The 21144-nt window shown below is 49.9% G+C and overlaps 1 protein-coding gene across 1 annotated transcript; it reads right to left on the reverse strand.

The window, feature by feature from the left end:
• Window positions 1–1547: 1547 nt before the first annotated feature.
• LOC119388210 (uncharacterized) lies at window positions 1548–21144 on the reverse strand. The gene is made up of 3 exons (XM_037655875.2): window positions 20890–21144; window positions 6661–6789; window positions 1548–1906 (listed from the first exon to the last, which is right to left on the reverse strand). Exons 1-3 carry the CDS (start codon window positions 20975–20977, stop codon window positions 1563–1565), a joined length of 561 nt encoding a protein of 186 aa, XP_037511803.2. The 5' UTR covers window positions 20978–21144; the 3' UTR covers window positions 1548–1562.

The raw sequence follows: 21144 nt of genomic DNA on the forward strand, positions 1-21144 counted from the left end.
GTGGAGAGCCCAGCACTTAAAAGGGTAGCCGTTACCGATGTCTGACGAGATAACGTGTTCGCCAGCGCTTGCGACCGTCCCCGTCTCAACGGCGCCCCTTGCCCGACGAAATAACTGGTAAGCAAGCGACGACAGGCCTCGCACGCGGAGCGATGTTATCGCATGTGCCCTTCGCGCGACGGTGACTGCCGGGTCGTTTCATCTCTGCTTCAACCGCGTTCGTCCCTAGCGCTAGCGCGCATTTACTCGCACGTGAAACAGACGATGCGTAAGCGATGTTATCGGTTTGGACTCTGTACAGATCAGCGGCGACCGCAAAATCCCGCTGACAGTGTCCATATAATTGCTATCGCAGTACCCCCCTCCCCCCCGCGGTCGGCATACTTCATACCCCCCCCCCCCCTGTTACCCCCCCCCCCCCCCTGTTGAGTAGATCTCCCGGATTCCGTTTCTCCAAACTTGGCAGGTATGTAAGCAAACATACTCTTCCAATTACTGGCTGATTCCAGAATTGTTCTCTCTGGTCACCGAAGATGGAACAGTGTGAAAGAGTTCTGTGCTTTAAACTCTGGCAATGTCCTGTTAAAATCTTGCAATAAAACAAACAGCACCACTGCTGTTCATCACCATAGGCGTGTGCATGGGGGGGGGGGGGGGCAGGGGGTCAGCCCCCCCCCATGCACACTTAGTAGGGGGGGGCGCTGCGATGAACCTTCGCCCCCCCCCCCCCTCACCCTTATGGGCAACCTTGCGCACGCCAATATTCATCACTAATTCAGGCTTAAAACTGGCTTAGCTTTGTACATCTTCACTATGTTGAGACATCCTAAAAATCTTGTTACTCAGTCACAGCTTCTTGGAAACAGAACAGTGAAGCGGCTTTACTTTGTTTGCTCCGTTATTCCACTCTTTAATCAAATTGTTATATTTCACGTACTTGGTTATGACGCTAAATTCCTACCGTGACATTAACTGTGGAGTCATATTTGTCACCAGTGGGAAGCATAGGTAGTTTAACCGTAGGCCACCATGATTTCATGCATTGGAATTACAGTTATCCGTTACAGACACCACAGCAGCATCTGGAGTACCATTGAGCCTGTAAATAGAGGCTTTGGAATGTGGGAACCGCATTGCACCTTTTGCCTTAACAACTATTCAAAAAGATGAACAAAAAATTATCTGGTGTGCTTCTAGTGGATAATAGTATTATGCCATATCACATATGAGAAATTACAGCAAAAGAATCCTGTTGAATGGGGTTGGACGAAGTTTTGAAGGGCCACTCACCAGGCTCCATTGTACGAACGTCAAGTCGGGTATTGCGCATTCCGCACTGAATGATCAATTGAATGCACTCGCCATGGTTAGTTTAAGCGGGAACTGTGCATTTGCGTTTGCCAGTTCCCGTGAGATGCGCCTGCACATAAGGGAATACCGAGGTTGCACTATGTAGTAGAATGCGTTAGCGCTTGTTTGTTTTTTCGTTTTTCTTGTTCGCCGCCGCCGCCGCTGAATCTGTTTGGCAAATGTCTCTGAAGGAAGAGAACCAACGAATCCTCTTAACTGAAATATGACATAATTTTGATTGGTAGAATTCTACCGCTAACTTTACTTCTTTGATTATTTTTGGGGCGGCGAAAGAAGCGTGGTGACCGCATCAGTGGAGGAATTGAGTGCATTGTCATGCCTGTGATCGCATGCGGTCTCGCCACCGCAGCAGCGTCCGGATACTGACGGTCGTCGTCGTCCGCCTCCTCGGCGGCGCACTTCTTGGTGGTCAGAGTGTCCCGGCGTGGCCTGAACCCGTCCACGCACGCGCAATGTCCCGTCAGGTCGCAAGCGCTGTGCGAGTCGCTGTACTGGCATTGGGCGTGGTACGTGCACTCCCCGCCCAGGGGCGAAGCTGCAAGAGAACGGGAAAGTGTCGCATTCGTCTCGTGCACATTTTTTTTGCGTGGGGACTCGAAATACAGCAAGCCTGTGTGGCTTCTCTGTTTGCCGATATGCTTGTATGACGCGAGCCCTACGGAGGGCACCTGAATGCGACTCTGCTCGTATCAAGCGGTTCTACAATCCCGCGGCCACACTTGCGATAGACCCTTTGGCACTTGCTTTGACATACCCAAATGAATCCAACAACAATTAAGCCAGGGAAAGCATAGGGACAATCAAGTGTGGTCTTTATAATGATGTATATTGAAATGAATTAAAGTGGGCGAAAAGTCACCCTTTCCATCGGTGGGATTTTTCGTCCACTTTATTTCAGTTTACATCAGTATTGCTATACTACAGTCAAAGGCAGTTGATGGCCCCTGTGCTTTACCTGGCCTAATTGTCTCTTGGATTCACTTGGGTGTGTGTAACAAGAGAAACGAGCCCCTCGAAAAAATCCCCCTGCTTTTGTTTATTGTTTTGGCATAGGTCATGCAGTAAATGCAGAAGGCTGTCGCCAGGGTCGTAGCCAGGGTGGTTCAACCCCCCCCCCCCCCCAAATTTCCAATTTTGCTTGCGTATATATACGCGCACGCACAGGCGCGCGCATGGGGGGGGGGGGGGGGGGTCGGCCGCCCTTCCTATTCGCCTAAGAGGGGGAGGGGGCGCAGAGTCAGCCCCACACATTGACATAATAAGGAGGGGGGGGGGCAATGTCAGCGCCATATATTGACATAATTGGGAGGGAGGGCGCTGCGACGAACCTGTAGCGAGAGTGAGACGTGAAGGCGGCCAACGTGGCCGTGCCGAAGTCTCGCCACTTTATTCGAAGGCCCTGGTACAAGCAGAGCGGCAGCGGCTGCCGGCGTCCAGCTTCCAGGAGCGTGGGCACGTTCTCAACTGCTCGCGCCTCGAGCGCTAGGCATGAGCTGCGCGAGAGGCGCGGCGCGTAAGTGGTAAAATGGTGATGATGATCGTGAGCGGTGATGAAGATGCCGCTACAGATTACTCCCCCGCAGAAATGAAGCCGAAATGAAAAACTATGGGGGCATATATACAAGGCTGGTGACGCGAGACAAAATGTCCGGGGGCAGTCTAGGTCGTCAACGGTGAAGGACTGTCGGGAACCATCGGGTCTCTGGCGGGCGGCTCTGGGAGAAGCGTAGCGGGCGAGGGTCGCGACGAAGAGACGCTGTTGGAAGGAGCGAGCGACACCGATAACGTGGAAAGCGGTAGTGGGCCGAGAAATTCCGCAGTGCAGCCCAATGAAATTGGAACACACGCGAGCTCTTGTGATGCTGGCGGTTCGTGCGCACACTCGGGTAAAGGTGACTTAAATACAGAGTGGAGCGTAGGCGTAGTACATCTTGGCCAGCTGATTTAGACGTTCGTCGGTGCGAACTTCGCCTGTTTGGGCGGGCGACGCAGTTGGCGTGGCGACGGTGCCGGTAACGGCGTTGGTGGTGGCACATTACTGGCTGCGGCTGCTCCATAGTCTGCCGTGTAGAGTGCAGACGAGCTGCGAGTCGTGCGCTGCAGCTAGACGTGGCGCGACTAATCTCGGTGTGATGAGCCGCGTTGGAGGGACTGGACGACGGTGCAGCTGTAGTCGCAGAATGAAGTTGTTTAGTAGGTAAAGGAGAGCGCGTGTGCGGGGCGGCAGGCGGGTTGTATGCCTGCGTGGCCGGTAGGGCATACGCGGTCTGGTCTACCTGTGGCAAGCACGGCGGGTGGTCCTCGGGATTTTCTGTCATCGTCGCAGCGTCACGCACGTTCGGCCGTAGCTGGTTATGGGCTTGAACGTCTGCTGCGGGAGATTTCGAGGACGATGGTAGTTCCTGTTGGCAAGATGCGCACAGTGTCGAGGTCGAAAAGGCGGGTTTGTTGGACATCACTGGCGATGCCTCCGCAATTGGGGGTCGTACAGCGGGAGTCACGATGTCCGTGTCTATGCCAGGCTCTAGGGCGTGCGGCGAGGTAGCCGTCGTGGAGCCTGACTTGTCAGAAGTGTCGTGGACCGTGGAGGTCGGGGAAGACGTGCAGATGGAGTCTGAAGGGCCGTGGGCCGAGGCTGTGGAAAAAACAGACCTCTCAGTGGAGTGGCCGATGGCAGCAGGAACCTCCTGTACCTCGTCGGGCGGGTGGTCGGGCGCGGGAATCGATGCGCTGGTGGCCGGACGTGAGGTCGGAGGATTCGTAGCCGGGGAAGTGAAGTCTTGGTCAAGGGAAGGCTCCGGGCCGATTGGTCCCGCTCCCTGCGACGGAGGGGAAATCTGCAACTCGCGGCTCCCTGGAAGCGGGCGATACGTTTGTCCGTAGCAGGCGAGCACTGCAGCGCAGAGGTCGTCGTAGGGCCGCGGGCTGGAGGACGACTTGGCGGCTAGATGACACAGCTCAACCGGGAGGGCGTTCAGCAGGACAGCGTGCATCATCGGCTGTGCCTTGATGCCATTCACCGCGAGAATGGCATCGAGCCGCATAAACCACGCTCGGGGGTAGATCGGGTGAAAAGGCGGAACTGGAGGGCAGAGTTGCGGAAGCATGGCAGCGGGCCGCTCGGCGAAGGACGTGGTTGTCCGGGTCACCAATTGTAGCGAGAGTGAGACGTGAAGGCGGCCAACGTGGCCGTGCCGAAGTCTCGCCACTTTATTCGAAGGCCCTGGTACAAGCAGAGCGGCAGCGGCTGCCGGCGTCCAGCTTCCAGGAGCGTGGGCACGTTCTCAACTGCTCGCGCCTCGAGCGCTGGGCATGAGCTGCGCGAGAGGCGCGGCGCGTAAGTGGTAAAATGGTGATGATGATCGTGAGCGGTGATGAAGATGCCGCTACAAACCTTCGCCCCCACCCCTGAAGGGGAACCCTGCGGACGCCTATGCACGCACACATACAAACGCACGCACGAACATAAAGTATACATAACTTGCAAGTGACGTCAGTTCCTGTCTTCCGTCCGCCATCACCGAGCACATATGTCTCAGTGACCGCGCTGTGTTTACGCTCGTGCGCGGATCGTTCGGCGTAGTGCGCGTGTTTTGATCGTTTGCCTTGCGCTTATGACGAACGAGAATCATTCAGGACATTATGCAGCCTGCAGTGTCGTCAGTGGTGTCGCTCGTAATGGTTGAAACAACTTCGCACGAGTCACCTAGAGCAGCGCTCTTCGCCGCCTGCATATTGCGGCGCTCAAGCTGCACAGATTTCGTCGCTGATTGCTGCATAAAACCATGGCCCAATAACATGTTTGGCGCCCACCCGGGGTTCGTTTCACCGAAGAGCTAAGAGGGACTGTCGAAAACCAAGGCGCGATTGCTGTCTTCAATTCGGTGCTTCATGTTTCGACAAAAATTGAACTCGCGCGCGCATAACTCCGTGGCGATACACTCGGCAAAAAGGTGAGGAGATTCGGAAGCATAACTTGCCTGTTATGAAGTGACACCCGCACACAGAAACGTCGTGCAACGGCTGAGGTCCTTCCTATTTACGTGCGCATAAGCCATGTGCTCCGCTTCTCGGACAGCTCTTTCGTAAGGTTGCACGGCCTTGTGATCACGTTTGGCAAACAGTACGTCCCCGCGTCTGCTCTTTTTTTTGTAATATTGATTTACACTTATCGTGCAGCAGCCAAATATCGCACAAATCGCCGTTGCGATGTGCAGCGGTGACGGGAAATGCGAGAGCCCCACAGCTTGAGTCGGTGTCGTCTGCTGCCATGTGCTCGGTAATGGCGGCGCATGCCGCGAAACCGTATCACAGAGTTCCGCGGTGTGACGTAGTTGCAAGTTATGTATGGAGTTGGGGAGCCGTCGCTGGAGCGTCTTCTTGTCTTGTTGCTTCTGCGTACCTGCAGGTTCCTTCACTATCCCTTGCATCCTACCGCATTTTGTGCTATTGCATTCTATACCTTTAAGCTATTTGCGTAGTGGCACAATGAAAATTCTGCCTATTTATGCATGATGTATTAGCAGAATTACAAAATGTAGATTCCTGAATATGCTAGGTCTTGATCTAAATGAATTCGTGCAGATTTATATTTTTCTCTGTGCTTATTCTGCGACAAACACGTAGTTTGGAACAAGCCAGACGGCACATTACAGTGGCGTAGCCAGGGGGTGCAACATCATGCCCGTGCACCCCCCCCCCTCCCCCGAAATATTTTTACCATGGCACACAGAGCACAAAATGACATCTGCCTGCCCGGTCCCCACTTCAGGTCAAGGAGGCCCCCCCCCCCCCCCCGGAAAAATTTCAGCATACGCCTCTGAAACTGCCTGCACTGTATCGTCACGATAACAGTCCGGACTGTTAGGTAAATTCGGCTAGCGTACTTGTCTTATACAGTTTTACAAAGTGGTACACATAAGCTCGGTGATGAATCACGTAAAACCTTATGTTCGCCTTATCGTCACATTTCCTTGCACATTCCAGCCAAAAAGCCAACCCAGGTGGGCAATAAATGTTCATTACCTCATTCATTTACACTCGATCTCCCGTGAATTAAGCGTTCCGCATTTTAGTTGCAGTGTCTTTACGCGGAATGAGAGACTGCAACTGTTCCATGGACTACATTACCTGGATCCATCATAAAACACGGCGCTAATTTAAACATGGACAGAGAAACAGCATACGAGGACGGGCGCTGCTGTCTCTCTGTCCATGTTTAAATTAGCGCTGTGTTTTATGATGGATCCGTACCAACGAGCTCGCATCCAAACTCTTCTAAGTCATTACCCGGATGGCAGCTGAACTGCGCCGAGACGAATCCCTGCTTGCAGATGCACTGGCCTCTTACACAGAGCAGGTTGAATGCGTCGTGGCAGTCGTCGTCGTCATGGCAAGCGTCGCCGAGCCATTGGATGCCTGCGCACGAAAATTCACACGGAGTGTGAATGCAAAGGTGAGTGCGCCGTATAAACTGAGGGCCTCTAGAAAGAGCCGTGCTCGTGACTTAGATAACGTGTTCTCTAGAACGAAGGAACTTCATAACACACTGTATGGACCTTTACAGAAGCCCTGCAACACTTTTCCAAGTAGTCATTGAATGACTTCATTTAAAGAGTTTATTGCCTCACGAATCGACCGCCGCAAAAATTCTGAGAATCCGTCAAGTACAAGCAGAGTTGCAGAGGTTTGTAGCACGTTGTCCCGACGAGCGCGCTGGAATCTTAAGCAGGAAAATAAGGCACCGGGGAAACCGCGTCGTGACCTTGAGCATTTTTTTTTAGCGTTAGCTACACTTGCCTAGCCGGAGCCGATTTCGCCTGGGGGGTCATGAGCCGTGCTGCGCATGCGCGAGGATCAGTGATGTCACACAGCTGGGTCACCGGAGCTAAAGCCCCTGGATATTTTTGGGAAAGTACCGCCCTCCTCTCCCGCCTTCCAACTCCCCGCTTCACGGGCCGTCGCCCGGGCGCGAACCTCTTTCTTTTTTTTCTTATGTTTTCATTTTTCACCGAACCCGACTTCGCGGTCACCAACGTTGCGCGCGTTATCACTGTGACATAGCATTCTTGATAGGAAAGTGGCGCGGGCTGGGTTATAGGGCTGGCGCCCGCACGGTGGCTGTTTGGGAGAGGATATAGATAAGGTTTGGACACTTGGGAGAGGATATGGAGGAGAGTGTCGCTACTTTCTGTATATTAAGGGACTTTTCCGGAGCTGGCATCTCACGCGCTCCGACATCGCCGCGCGCGGCTCGCCGCTGCTGGTCTGCGCGTTCGGGAGGAGTGGCGTCGTAAGCGCGGCAGACACGCTGGCGCCGGCGCGCGCGGACTCCGCCACCGCCGCGCGCGGCTCGCCGCTGCTGGTCTGCGCCGCATTCGAGAGGAGTGACGTCGTAGCCATAAACACAGTGGCGCCGGCGCGCGCGCAGCTATTCGCCTTCGCTGTGCAGTCGCCGTCTGACATTGCGCTGGGGCCGCTTGATAGCGCCTCTGACTGGCGTTTGCAGGTGGGTAACGCCATGGAGAAGGAGAGCGCAAATGCTGCTTGACGGCGCAGAAGAGCCGAGAAGCTTATCGGATCCCGAAGTAGTTGCCTGGCAATTAGCGGTTCAGCGTACGAAGAATGAACAGAAGAAGGCTCTTAGACAATCTGGAAAGCTAAGAGTAATCAGCTGAACCTTTGCTAACGCTGCGTATATCCTGGCGTAGCCGAGCTAAGCCACTGCACATTTTTTTCCCCCTTCGAACGGGCGGCTTCCTTTCAGTCAAAGGGCTTTATTTCAGTGTGGTCGCGCGGGCGGACACGCGGCGGCTGCCACAACTACGCAGCTAATGATTCTCAGATCGGCCAATAGCGTGAAATTTGGGTATATGGCGCGGTCATTTGGGTATATGGCATTTGTAGAAAGAAGGGGGAATGATTTCTAGCTGCCTTTGAGAATTTTTTGTAAATTCGAGGCCGCGTGCTGCGCTATAATGTTTGGCTCGCGTGTTCTCGGGAGCTTCGACTACCGATCGGCAGCGTTTTCTGACCATGCTGAAAAAGTGTTGCAGGGGCCCCTTAAGCAGCGAGTTTTTGTCGCCATAGGTGTGCGCAGGGGGGGGGGGGTTAATTCTGCCTCATACTGTTTTTTAAATTCGAAGCATTTCTTAGCGAACCTTTGGCACATTGAGCGTTTCTATCTACGTACCTATCTAGCCGCCTACGTCTGGGTCACCCTCCTTAACTTAGGAGGGTAAGGCGATTTGACGAATATGACTGTCTGGTCATGACATGAATAACGTGAAAATCCTATCGAGTACGTCGTCAAACCATTTCCTCCAGACACGTGTGGCACATACCCGTTTATTACGGGCCGTGGTGTACAAGCATGCGTCGCCACAGGTGATTGACAGTTTATATCTACCCAGTAACGGCGAGAACAGACATTGGTAATTAATTTCGAGAGCGTTAAGAAAAATTGACATCGGCAGCGTTGACCCGACGAATGCAAAGGTTAAAAATTACGATCCCAGCAGGAATCGAGCCCAAGCATTCTGCGTGGCAGTCAGGTATTCTACCACAGAGCCAGGCCAGGCCTATAGAAAGGGCTTTGGAAAAGCACCCTTTGCAGGCGTAATGTCGGTGCGACGTGAATTGGGCTTGTGGTGCTGGCTATCTAATTTTATAACAAAGCAATAAACGATACATATGTACTCCTATGATACAGGCGTCATGTCAAATTGACGTCTGTGGTTCCAGTGTGTGCTCCGCTTTTATAGCAGTCTAGTACTCTAATAAACATGACATTCCCATGATTCACCAAGCTAAATTCAAGCGCTCTGTCATCAGCGCTCTGTCTCGTCTCTTCTATCCCCTCCGGTCGTTTGCGCTGTTAAGCACTCTTTGTAAATTCAAGCGTCGCCCGACCCCGGATGAATACGCTAACGAAAGCTACGTATACGATATTCACATCATTGCACCGTAAAATGCACTTCGTTTCGATAATACATACGTATGTGCCAGGGGCGTAGCCAGGGGAGGGGGGGTGGGGGGTTGAAAACCCCCCTCGATATTTTTCGATTTTGCATGTGCATATATACACGCGCACATACAAACGCACGCACGAACATACAAAAAGGATGGTTAACCCCCCCCCCCCCCCCCCACGAAAAAAATTTCTGGCTACGCTTCTGGTATGTGCTCTAACGTGAGTGCTGACGTTACGTCACAATTCCCTGTAGATTTTCCCCTGCTGTTCTTAAACAACTGCCTCCTTTCTTAACCCCTTCTCACTAAACTGCGAGAACGGAGAAGCCGCGTAAAGAGTGCCGGACCGCTAACGCCCGCTGAGTGCCGACAGCGTTAGCCGTTCACGACTGTTAACGGCCGCATAAGTGCAGACAATCAAATACGATCCCAAAGGGGCTTAATACCGCACTGTTGGGGCTCAACGCGCAACTTGTCGGCGTTAACCGAGTCCGTCCGCAAATTTTTTTTTTTTTTTGGTGACACGTGCTACGTTGCATCGCACCGGGCTGTAAAAGGTGGCGATTTCTGAGCGATGTATTTACAATATAGGCACCCTGTGTTTTGCAATGGCAGAAACGTGTGTTCCGCCGCCTCGAATATTAGAGCAACGCATGTATTGCGCTAGCACGTTTTAGAAGACCCGAGTCTTCGCATGCAATTTACGCGCAAAGATATTAGCACTTTTAAATGCATGCTCTTGACAGCAAAGACATGAACACCATTTACTTACTTTTCTTACCCTACGACTCACAGAGGCTGAAAATATCGTCGTAAAACAACGTGATCAGCTATCTGCGCGTATTTAGGATGCTTTCAGCCATCACGCGAATCTGAAAGCTTTCTAAATCAGGATCAGTGGTTCTCAAATTGGGGACCGCGAAGCCATTTTGGGGGGTCCGCAAAACCTATCCTCGGAGCTCCTCGGAATTCATATTTAGTCCAAAGCTTTGAATGCAGGCACACAAACAACACATTACTAACACCTTAAGTAGCGAGTCTTATGTATTTAGTGTTAAAACTTTGAGGTTATAATCAGGAGCAGGTAAAAGCCGCCTTGTTGATTGTTCGCGGGGACTTTACGGTAGCCATGGAAGTTTACTAACTCTACAGTACATCGATATAAAATACCGCATTCGTTTAAGTGAGGTCGGGGTAACAGCAGCTCCCATCTTCAGAGAGCCAGTCGTTTTTGTCTGCTTGTGGTTAGCAATATATAAAAAATATTATGTACATTTAGAAACTGCAGATACACTTACACATGAAGTTCGTAGGGCTACTTTCACCGTAAGTTATTGCAGAATAGCTTTCACATAGATTTTGCATATGTCATGAAAGCAGATCCTTGCAATTCTGCGATGGAAGGTACGCGCCGTATTGTTTCAGAAGCGCAAATGATTCCAATACACGAGACAATTCTTTAATACCACTAATGTGTGAGACAAAGCCTAATGCCACTATATCTTTTTTCCTGCAAGGCGAGCTGTGAAGGCACCGCGAAGGATAGGCCACGGTGCTTTGAAATGCACATCGCCCGAAGCGACAGTCGCGCTATTAATTATGCCGTAATGGATAGAGGTGAACACTGTATTAATTTCGGCCACATGGTATCCTTTGACGTGCGCGGATAAAGTATAGCACAAAGTTTTTTTTATTAATCCCACTGAGCTTCTACCGGCAGTCTGCCACAGCGGCCTGAATCTAGCACGAGCCTTGGCGGAACATAGGCATCTATGTGCTGAAGGTGGAAAATATGCTTCGCGCTAATACTTTCTAAAAAGTGGTCGCAAAAGATATGCATAATCAACGATCTTAAATGTGTCAAAACTGAGGCGCTTACACGGGAGTGCGAACGGCCGAAATAGAACGCTGTCTCACCTGGTTTACAAGAAAAGTGATACGTTTGTCTTTCAACGGTGCTGTGGACCGGAAAACACGCGACTTAATTACCTCACACAGCTTGCTGGACTTCATAGGCTTGAAGTTCTTCCGCCCTATTCTGTGCAGCCACGCTTTACGCCTTGTCCTGTCGTGCTTTCCAAGAGGCACAGAAAAGAGCGCCAACCCTTTTCCCGACTGGGTGGAGCACGCGTAGGCGCAACAAGCAGGCATTTACGAGAATGCTCGTGTCGACCGCAGCAAATCCTTTGCACAGGCAGAAGACAGCGGGAAAAAGCGTGCGCAATCCCCCGCGCTGCAGCGTGTATGCGCCTGCGAGGTCCGCGACTCTACCGACTCTACTGCACGAGGCAAACGGGCGAACCAGCGTTAGGCAGAACATGGCTACCGGAAGCCGTTTTTAACCGGAAACGAGCAGCACCCAATCACATTCGCCGACGGCGCATCAATGGTTTTCGCTACTTAAGAAGAACAGGAAAAAATCTAGGGACTTTAGACGTGCCTAGTAAGTCCACGATGTGCACAGAACTGCTACAATTGCAAAAGCACGTCGATCCACCTCGTAACTCTTGGCTCAAAGTAAAAAAAAAATGCAGCATAGAACTACTCGCTGACTGCTTCGCATGATACCGATTCCCACAAGGGGCCTGGGATCTGCCGAATTTTTGACGATAATAGCGACCAAGGACCCCTATGCTGCATTCAGAGAACTATTTACTTCCCTCTATCCCGGAAAGCCGAGGACCAAGGCAGGCCTTTGTGAGGAGCACGTCATCGCTTCATTTTCATTTTTGCATCCATTGCAGAGCTTGGGTCTCGACCAACGGAATGGGGGGGGGGGGGGGGGACTTTGCGGTTAAACTTCGCGTGCGAAATTTGTCAAGCATGGAAATGAAGCCGGCCGATAATCCTATCCATGCACCTCGATTGCTCGTCATATCTATGTTCAAGTAGAAGCCACAAAAGTGTGGCTGTTTTTGCGCAAGAAAATAACGAGGGAAGGGATCCAGGGGATCTAGTGCGCAGGCTTTGGTTTTGTAATAAAGCTGGCAGCTCGCCTAAAATAGCAGCAGCTTGGGTATTATCGGCGTTTTGCCATCAAACAATTGGTTTGCTCGTAGACTACGGCAACGTGATATCATATCGGCAGTGTTCTCTGAATATACAGGACGGCATGTTCGTATATATATGGACACAGCGTGAGGTGCCGATGAGCTCCGTTTGAAGAACGTGTAAACAACGGTCGCTGTGGAAGGGCCTGCCTCAGAATGGCTCACGTCTGTCTGCACGGCGCAGTTGTACGCCGAAGTTTGGTTCCGTCGCATTAAAGTATGGTGCCCGAATCCTTGGTCAGCGCTATCACTCTGCCAACGTTGGTGCTGCCGGCGGCGTAAGTGCGCTATCGCAACAGATACCGGCCGGCTTTTCAGCTTGTCGTGCGTCATGACTGACGTGGATGCTGACCGGCAACTGCCATTCCGAGGCCTGCGAGCTTCACCACTGCACTCAACTCTCTCTCGTTTGTAATTAATCTACCGAACGGTGTTGCGCTCTTCGTCACTCGGATTAGTCACTCCCAAATGTGATCACACCTCAGAATCCTACTTCAGGGACATGCTCTCCGCGAGTAGCTGTATAGGGGTAGGCGTGTTGAGCCGCTGCGATAGCTTAGTTACCATGGCCAGGGGCAGGACCGGGGGGAGTGCGATCGCACCGCGCGCGCGTAAGACAACGTAACTTAATTTTAATATGCGCCTTACCAGCGGTGAAAGTGCGGCGACATTTATGCCTTTGAAACCACGACCTCAATAAAAAAAATCACAGCATATCCACGGAGTGAATTATGATGAGTGGGCGAAACTGCGGAGGTTCATCGGTAAACCGTGAATCTTCCGTGAATTCTGCCCAGTACATCATCACCGACGTGAGATCGGGCGCGTTTATACTAAAGGTTCGATGAGAGTTATGACGACTTGCAGCTCACTTTAATTTTTACATGTACTCTGTGAATTTTCATTGTTTAATCACGCACAGGAGAAATCGCACACACGCACTACCTTGGAGATCAAAATCCAGTGCCTATATATACGGGGTGGTCAGTGAACGGTTGTGCAGCGCGAGCGGTCGGTTTTTTCAATCAAGACGCTGCCGCGACGCTGCCTGCGTCGGCGCCGCAGCGCCGACGCAGGCAGCGTAGGAGGACCATGAGGCGATGCGAAGCCGGAGCACTTCCACGATCGCGTTCCGTTGGCGTTCGTTGGGCATGCTACCGACCTCGCGTCGTGGAACGCGAAGAGGGACGCTACGCGCGTCGTATCTTCCATCTAGCCTGGCCGTTAATTCTCACAGGGCGAGCGGGGAACGCGGTCGACAGGCGGGCGAGAGGGGGGCAGCGTAGGAGAGGAGAGAGAAGGGGAGGGGACGCGCATGCGCTCGAGCTCATCGCGGCGTTGCGCAGGAGAGAATTTCGGCATGTCTAGCCCGCGTTTCAGCGTTTCAGAGGAAGAGGGGAAAGGGGGAGGGGACATGGGAAGTGGAGAGGGGAATGGGAGAGGGGAAGTGCAGATGGATATGGGAGAGGGGAAGGTGAGAGGGTGAGTGGAGAGGGAAAGGGGAGAGAGGTAGAGGACATGGGGGAATGGTGAGGGGGAGTGAAGAGGAGGTGTGTGGAGAGGGTATCCGCATGCGCAGTAAAGGTGGTCAGGCCGCACACCACCACCACCACCGGACAGATACTGGCGCTTACTGCCGGCTGCCGGGAGATACGCCGGACAACGGACGCGTGACAAGGTTAGACTAAGAGGAGCTACGCCCCTAAAACGCCGTCTGACACACTCAATTTCGCTGAAGTTTATACCCGGGTTCGCATCACATTTTAAATGACACCACACCACTCAGCTTCCACAGAAATGAGCAGGACAATATCATCAATCACCCGAGAGTACTGAATACAGCCACAGCTTTCTCAATATATTCTGCTGCGAAATGCGCCAAAATGAAATGACGCTGAAACGCAAAGCGCTGGCGAAAACAACGATAAAGTGCTGGTTTACGAGCGAGTGTTGATTTGCGCGTGTGTTTACATTGACCGTGCACATATCAGTAGCCTCGGAAGCTGTGTCAGCATTATTACACTCAACGTCGTAGTGCATATGTCAAAGTGGGGCACTTTAATTCGACACGCGCAGTACGCTCATCCATAAAAAAACTGTAGTATTTTGAAAATATCTTCATTTTAGCGCTAAATGCATGAGACAAACACATAAGAGACAACAAGCGCTTCCAAGAACTGGTTTACTTCAATGGGTTACAAATCAGACTTGTACACGTTAGAGAAAATAAGTAACCGATTACAATTACAATTACTTCCTTTAAAATATCATTGATTCAGTGAAGGAAATAAGATTACTTTTAAGGGCTCGTTTTCTTTGTTAGACACAATATTAATATCATTTGCCTCGTTCGGCCGCCCCTTGTCGGTGAGCGAGTCGTTTATTCTGGATTTAAACAAAAAAAAGTTTAGACGACTGCTCCTGATTAATAAGGGAACCAAGTAACTGTGGTTCATTTAGATACGCCTTCATTGCGGCAAACGTAAGCCTTGCTGTAAAATTCGAAAAGCCAATGTTCGCTTGTAAAATACAAACTTTGATGTGAGCTAATCTCAATGTATAGTCCTGCAACGGAGTTATTTGTATGACGCAGTTTGGCACCTCAAAGTGATGACCAAGTTAAAAAAACTACGCATCTCCACGAAGTGAATCATAACGAGTGGGCGAAGCTCTGGATATCGTATGGGTGAGTAACCGTACGTTACAAGAGCGTTGCCCCATATAATGTAAATTGAATGACATAACGTGACATAAAGGAAAGGAGATTACTTTTAAGGGCTCGTTTTTCTTTGTTAGACACAATATTAATGAGAACTAACAGACAATAATGCCAAGGAAAGCATAGGGGACGTTATTTGAAGTAATTAAGATATAAATGTGAACAAAGTAATGTGGACGAAAAGATAACTTGCCGCCGGCAGGGACCGAACCTGCGACCTTCGAATAACGCGTCCGATGCTCTACCACTGAGCTACGGCGGCGGTCATCTCCTCGTCCACTTTATAGGGTATATATGTGGATTAAACTTAGGAGTGTTAGTCAGCGCCGATCGCAGCCATGGCGGCGAGTGTGGAACACTCTTTTTTCTGCCTTTTTGGCGTCACGTGCTACGTGACGGCGCTGACTAACACTCCTAAGTTTAATCCACATATATACCCTATAAAGTGGACGGGGAGATGACCGGCCGCCGTAGCTCAGTGGTAGAGCATCGGACGCGTTATTCGAAAGTCGCAGGTTCGGTCTGTTACGTGCCGCCAAAAAGGCAGAAAAAAGAGTGTTCTACACTTGCCGCCATGGCTGCGATCGGTGCTAACACACCTAAGTTTAATCCACATATATACCCTATAAAGTGGACGGGGAGATGACCGGCCGCCGTAGCTCAGTGGTAGAGCATCGGACGCGTTATTCGAAAGTCGCAGGTTCGGTCCCTGCCGGCGGCAAGTTATCTTTTCGTCCACTTTACTTTGTTCACATTTATATTCTAATTACTACAAATAACACCCCCTATACTTTCCTTGGCATTGCTATCTGTTAGTTCTCATTAATATTGATTACAGTGGTCACTTACAGCCCCAGAAAAGCAACTGAGCAATTATAGGAATGTAATCGTTTGCTTTTGCGTTACTTTCCTTCAAAATTTTATTGCCGTAGCACAATAACACAAGTTTACTCAAACTATACGACGAACTGTGGCTTGCGTGGTAAAGAGAATGCTGGAGGCTTGCTTGAAGACTAGGAGGCTTTCTGTGGCTTCTGTGATACAGTGTTACACGTTGTTAACTTTCAACAGGAGTTGTTTTTCAAAGTTGTTGTCGCTTATTCTTCCACGTTTTCTCGTTAAGAGGTCAGCTGCTCCACTGAATACTCTCTCATTGCATGTGTTGGAGGGAAGGGTGGTATTATAACCAGGGCTTAAAGTCAGGGGGGGCGGCCCCCTCCATATTATAAGGAGGGGCTCGGCCTTCTCTCGGAATGTCAAGTGTAGCACTGCAGCACCCATTCGAGAAGTGCTGGCGTTGACTCTTTTTGGCAGTAGTGCCTTGTGTGGGGAAATTCTAACTCCGCAATTTTCCGAATAATGATTTAAAATCGATTAGTCAGTTTATGTGGAGCGAGCAAAAGAGGAAAACAGTTATCGTCGTACTGCTGCAAGCATTTCCCCGAGCACATATGACAGGCAACCACCCTGTTAGAATACGCTTCTTGGCACTGTTTCACGAGGCCCTTGAAGCTACCTGCTCATGAATTAGTAAACGTTTACCTTGGTCTCTTTACGTTAACAGTAAATTTTCATTGTTTTCGTTGTGCATTGAGAGTCTGATGTAATGCCAAAGACGCATGCCTTGCGCCTGGTTTCTTAGGCAAGTAGGCGTGAAAATAAAATATAGCGTTATCGTGTCTGAGGTTCTTAATTCAGTGAGTAAATTAATGTTCTGTATTGCAGCTAGAGTTATTTGCTTCGAGCTCACATATCTGTAAACCTTCACATTTCGAGTTGTTTTTAAAAAATAGTTTCCAAAATGCCAATTTCTTAGTGCCTGATTGCTTCGGCACATCAAATAAATGCCCGAAATACACTCGGAATAATATATTTATTTGTATAACATTCATAAGCATATGTTCAATTCTAGAGTCAGTTGGCTTCACTGCACTGTGATCGTCCCAAACACAACTTCCATGGCCTGTGAAAGTTGGGACGAAACTGTGTGCGTACGTGCGTGTGTGTGTGTGTGCGTGTGTGTGTGTGCGTATGTGCGTGCGTGCGTGCGTGTGCGTGTGTGTGTGTGTGTGTGTGTGTGCGTGCGTGCGTGCGTGTGTGTGTGTGTGTGTGTGTGTGTGTGTGTGTGTGTGTGTGTGTGTGTGTGTGTGTGTGTGTGTGTGTGCGCGCGTTGCAGGTAATTCGAACTGACGCCCTGGTCCGGGCAGAGCCCTGCGTATTTCTATGGAGGAAAACTCCCTGTAATTCGAACGCGTCGGTATCCACAACGGTTAATTCGAACTGGGAGCGCCTGGTGTTCATTGCTCCTCGCAGAAGTCGGCCCAGTGATTACAATGTGTTGCAAAACCAAACCAAACCAAATTTACTAGAGATTCAAAACAACGAAACAGCAGCATTTCTCAGCAGATGAGAATTCGGACGCTGCGCTAGTTGGAAATAAAGCATCGTTTTTCGTTTGGTCGTCCGCTTCACTTCAGCTCCCCCGTCCCTCCGTCCTTTCAGACGGGGGGTCCCTCCAGAGCGTTCGTATATTTTTCGTGACGAGAACTGCCGTAGAATACCGGTTACAATTTGATTTTGGAAAAAAAAGTAATTGATTACCGGTAATCGATTACCAAAAAATGTAGTTGAATTACCCAGAACGTTACAGTTTCGAAAAAGTCATCGATTATATATTACAAAACTACAAGAAAATGCAATTGATTACAAGTAATTGATTACTTGTAACGCGTTACGTACAACTCTGGTTGCAGTGAAATATATATCGTGCGCAGATGAACCGAGCGCATATCAAGACAAGACCATTTCCCAGATATATGGACGTGTTGCATCAAAAAACCTTTTCTCGCTCTTATAAAGGGAGATGTCGCTAACACAGTCGGTTCCTTTTTCTCTTTCTATGGTACGCCTCTCAAAGAGTTCACGAGCTGATTTGTTTCGGCTTCTACCGATTGGCTTCGCGAAACATCGGCTCACACGTGCATTTTCTGCAGTGGGAGGAAAGATGGGCACCGTCAACTTTCGTTAAAGTTTGCGCATGCTGCCTGGTATTTTGTTGTTGTTGTTGCTGTTTTCTTTTCTTGCCGCAAGTGCATGAGGGTTAGAAGTGCCATGTGCACAGGTTCGTTGGCGCATTCATGGTGTGTACGGCGAACTTTATTTAAAGAAGACAACTTCTCTATAGTCCTATATTTGAGTACGCTTGAGCCTCCGTGGCTCGAACCGCCATTGGACAGTTAAAACCAACGCCTCCTGCGCTGGTTAAACTGGTCTTTGAAGATTCAGATCCAATGACCGTCCTCGAATCAAGGACATGTTCGCCGTCTTCTTCAAAAAAAGAAATTCGACAAAGAGCCACTGAAATTGCCCGGCATTGCCGACGGCGTTACCGACAATCTTCCCTGCAAACGCTTTCTGTGAAGGAGCCATCTGATCCGCCTTATTTCCATGCCTTTCCAGCGCAGCCGAAGCTGTTCGGAGGAATGGCCTTATGTACTGTCATATATGCATATTTGTCAGTCACGGCGTGCTTATTTTACCCTGCTCTTGAGGCGTGCTATATAGTTGCAGATAAAAAAAACATACTGCTGTCATTAATGAATGTTTTTCTTAAGAATAATCACGGCTCTTTTACATGCCAATGTAAACCGTGCGCACGGAAAGGGGGAATAATGGTTGCCGAAGCCCCGGATATTCCAAGAGAATTTTTACTTCCCATCCTTACTCCCAGAAAGCCAGGGACCAAAGGCAGTTCGTTGTCAGAAGCAGCTGATCGCTTCATTTTTTCTCCCATTCATTGTGAAGCATGTTGTCTTTTGGACTCTAGCAACTAGGGGCAGCGGCGTAGCCAGGGGGTGGCACACTGGGCCCGTGCTAAAGTACGATCGAGGAATGCGTACCAAGCACTTCTACGTCACTTGCACTGTCTGGCTTTCTCAGTGCGCCCTCCTCAGCCTTTTCCGTGTTGTCTTCGCTAACGACTGTCTTTCGACATTTAATAATAATATCTGGGGTTTAACGTCCCAAAACCACCATATGATTATGAGAGACGCCGTAGTGGAGGGCTCCGGAAATTTCGACCACCTGGGGTTCTTTAACGTGCACCTAAAGCTAAGTACACGGGCCTCAAACATTTTCGCCTCCATCGAAAATGCAGCCGCCGCGGCCGGGATTCGATCCCGCGACCTGCGGGTCAGCAGTCGAGCGCCATAACCACTAGACCACCGTGGCGGGGCTGTCTTTCGACATTTGTGACGGTTATATTGTACATATAAATTTCTTGTTAAAATATAGCAGTGCCATTGAAAAAACTTAATCCATGTGCACGCCGAAGGAAAGGGCGGATGCTGCACGAACACCTTGCACACAAGTTGCTTATTTGTTGCGATGTTCTCGACTGGGTCCCCGTTCGATGTTTCTTTGTATCGGGGTCTTGAAGAAGGCACTCCCGATAGGGCCAATCAAAACCTTAAAAAAAGTCATCCGTAGACAATTTACTGACATCAACGTCTGAAGTCGCCATCTGTCGCAAATGCGCTCATCGCAAAGGCCGGTTATACTTGTCGGCCAACTAAGCCAAGGGTCTTAACATGCGCATCCGTTGGCGTTTTACTATAGTGCCCACCAAATTCAATACCTCAAGCTGCAACTTCTCGCGTCAACACAGATTATCTGCTTACATGTAATTGGTTACTGAAAAAAAAACAACAAGCACAGGGATCGTTACACAGGGAGCACAGGGATCGTTACTCATTAAAGAAACAGGCAATCGTTAAATAACAGAAAATATAATTCTGTACGAGTAATTAGGCGTAATTAAGAATGTCTGCTTGTGTATACAACGAGCACACTATACATGTATTGCATGTACTCGTTACACCGAGTGTGCATTTCTCGCATCACTTGAATGCTCCACAAATTACAGTTATTTCGTACACAGAAAACGATCTCACCGACAGCCAGCACAGACGATGGTGCGCTTCCTCGAGCCACGCGTGATGTTATGGAAGCTTTTCACATTCCTAAACGCCGATAAATACGTTAGGCACACTTCTGTCTCACCGATGCCCATGGGAAAAGTTCCCTTGAAGGCATTTTAATTACGTATCCATTCCTTTTCAATAACGTTCATGTTTAATTATTAAGGATAACCTAGTGATGTGCGAGTGTACATACCTGGCAATGTAGCTTTCTTCTCGAAATGAATATTTGACATATATAGTTGCGAGTAGCGCCGTTTGTATACTTGTCCCGTTTATGTTGTCGCTTTGCTCTCAACATAGATACTCCTTTTTAGCTTTGATTTGTAACGTTAGTTAATCGGTAAACCAACTCAAATTTAGACGCTACCCTAGTCGCCGTCATAGATGTTCATTGAAAAGCTACACATAATCGTGGGCATGACAGGCACGTTCCCGCTGCAGGGATAAGCCTCATTTTCAGATTGCGCTACCTCCAGGATCCGCCCACACCTTGGATTGCACTTCCTTCGAGATCCGCCCATATTTTCGGTTAGACGCAAAGAAATGGTATAACAATGACAAGAATGCTATAAGACTTGGTGACCACTTTGTTCTACTTATTGTGCGCATAACAACCGCAGGTAAATCAATAAAGTGATTAGTAAAGCAAATCAGTATGCACACTTAGTCGTGCTACTCATTCTTTAAATGTGCTTCACCGAACTCAATTAAGGCCAAAAAAAAAAAAAAAAAGCGACCACTGCACGTGATCCCGCCACCACCTCACAGCGTCACGGAGGCCAACACAGTTCCTCACCGTCGTCTGCATCCACGTCATCGATGGCGTCAAACAGCGACACGATGACGACGATGAGCAGCCTTCCGAGAAGCTTTCCAGGCGCCATGGTTAACGATGCGGCCCTTTTGGAGGCTCCCGGCGTCAGGCACGGAGCCCGCCGCTGAACACCGCTCGACCAGTCCGAACGCCGTTCACTGTCCAAGGGCTCTATCGTCGACGCCTGGCTGCAGCCGCTATCGGTTGTTTCTTCTTTTTTCCTTCTTCTCTGCGACC

This window comes from Rhipicephalus sanguineus, chromosome 3 (assembly GCF_013339695.2).
Source record: "Rhipicephalus sanguineus isolate Rsan-2018 chromosome 3, BIME_Rsan_1.4, whole genome shotgun sequence".
NCBI classification, from domain to species: domain Eukaryota; kingdom Metazoa; phylum Arthropoda; class Arachnida; order Ixodida; family Ixodidae; genus Rhipicephalus; species Rhipicephalus sanguineus.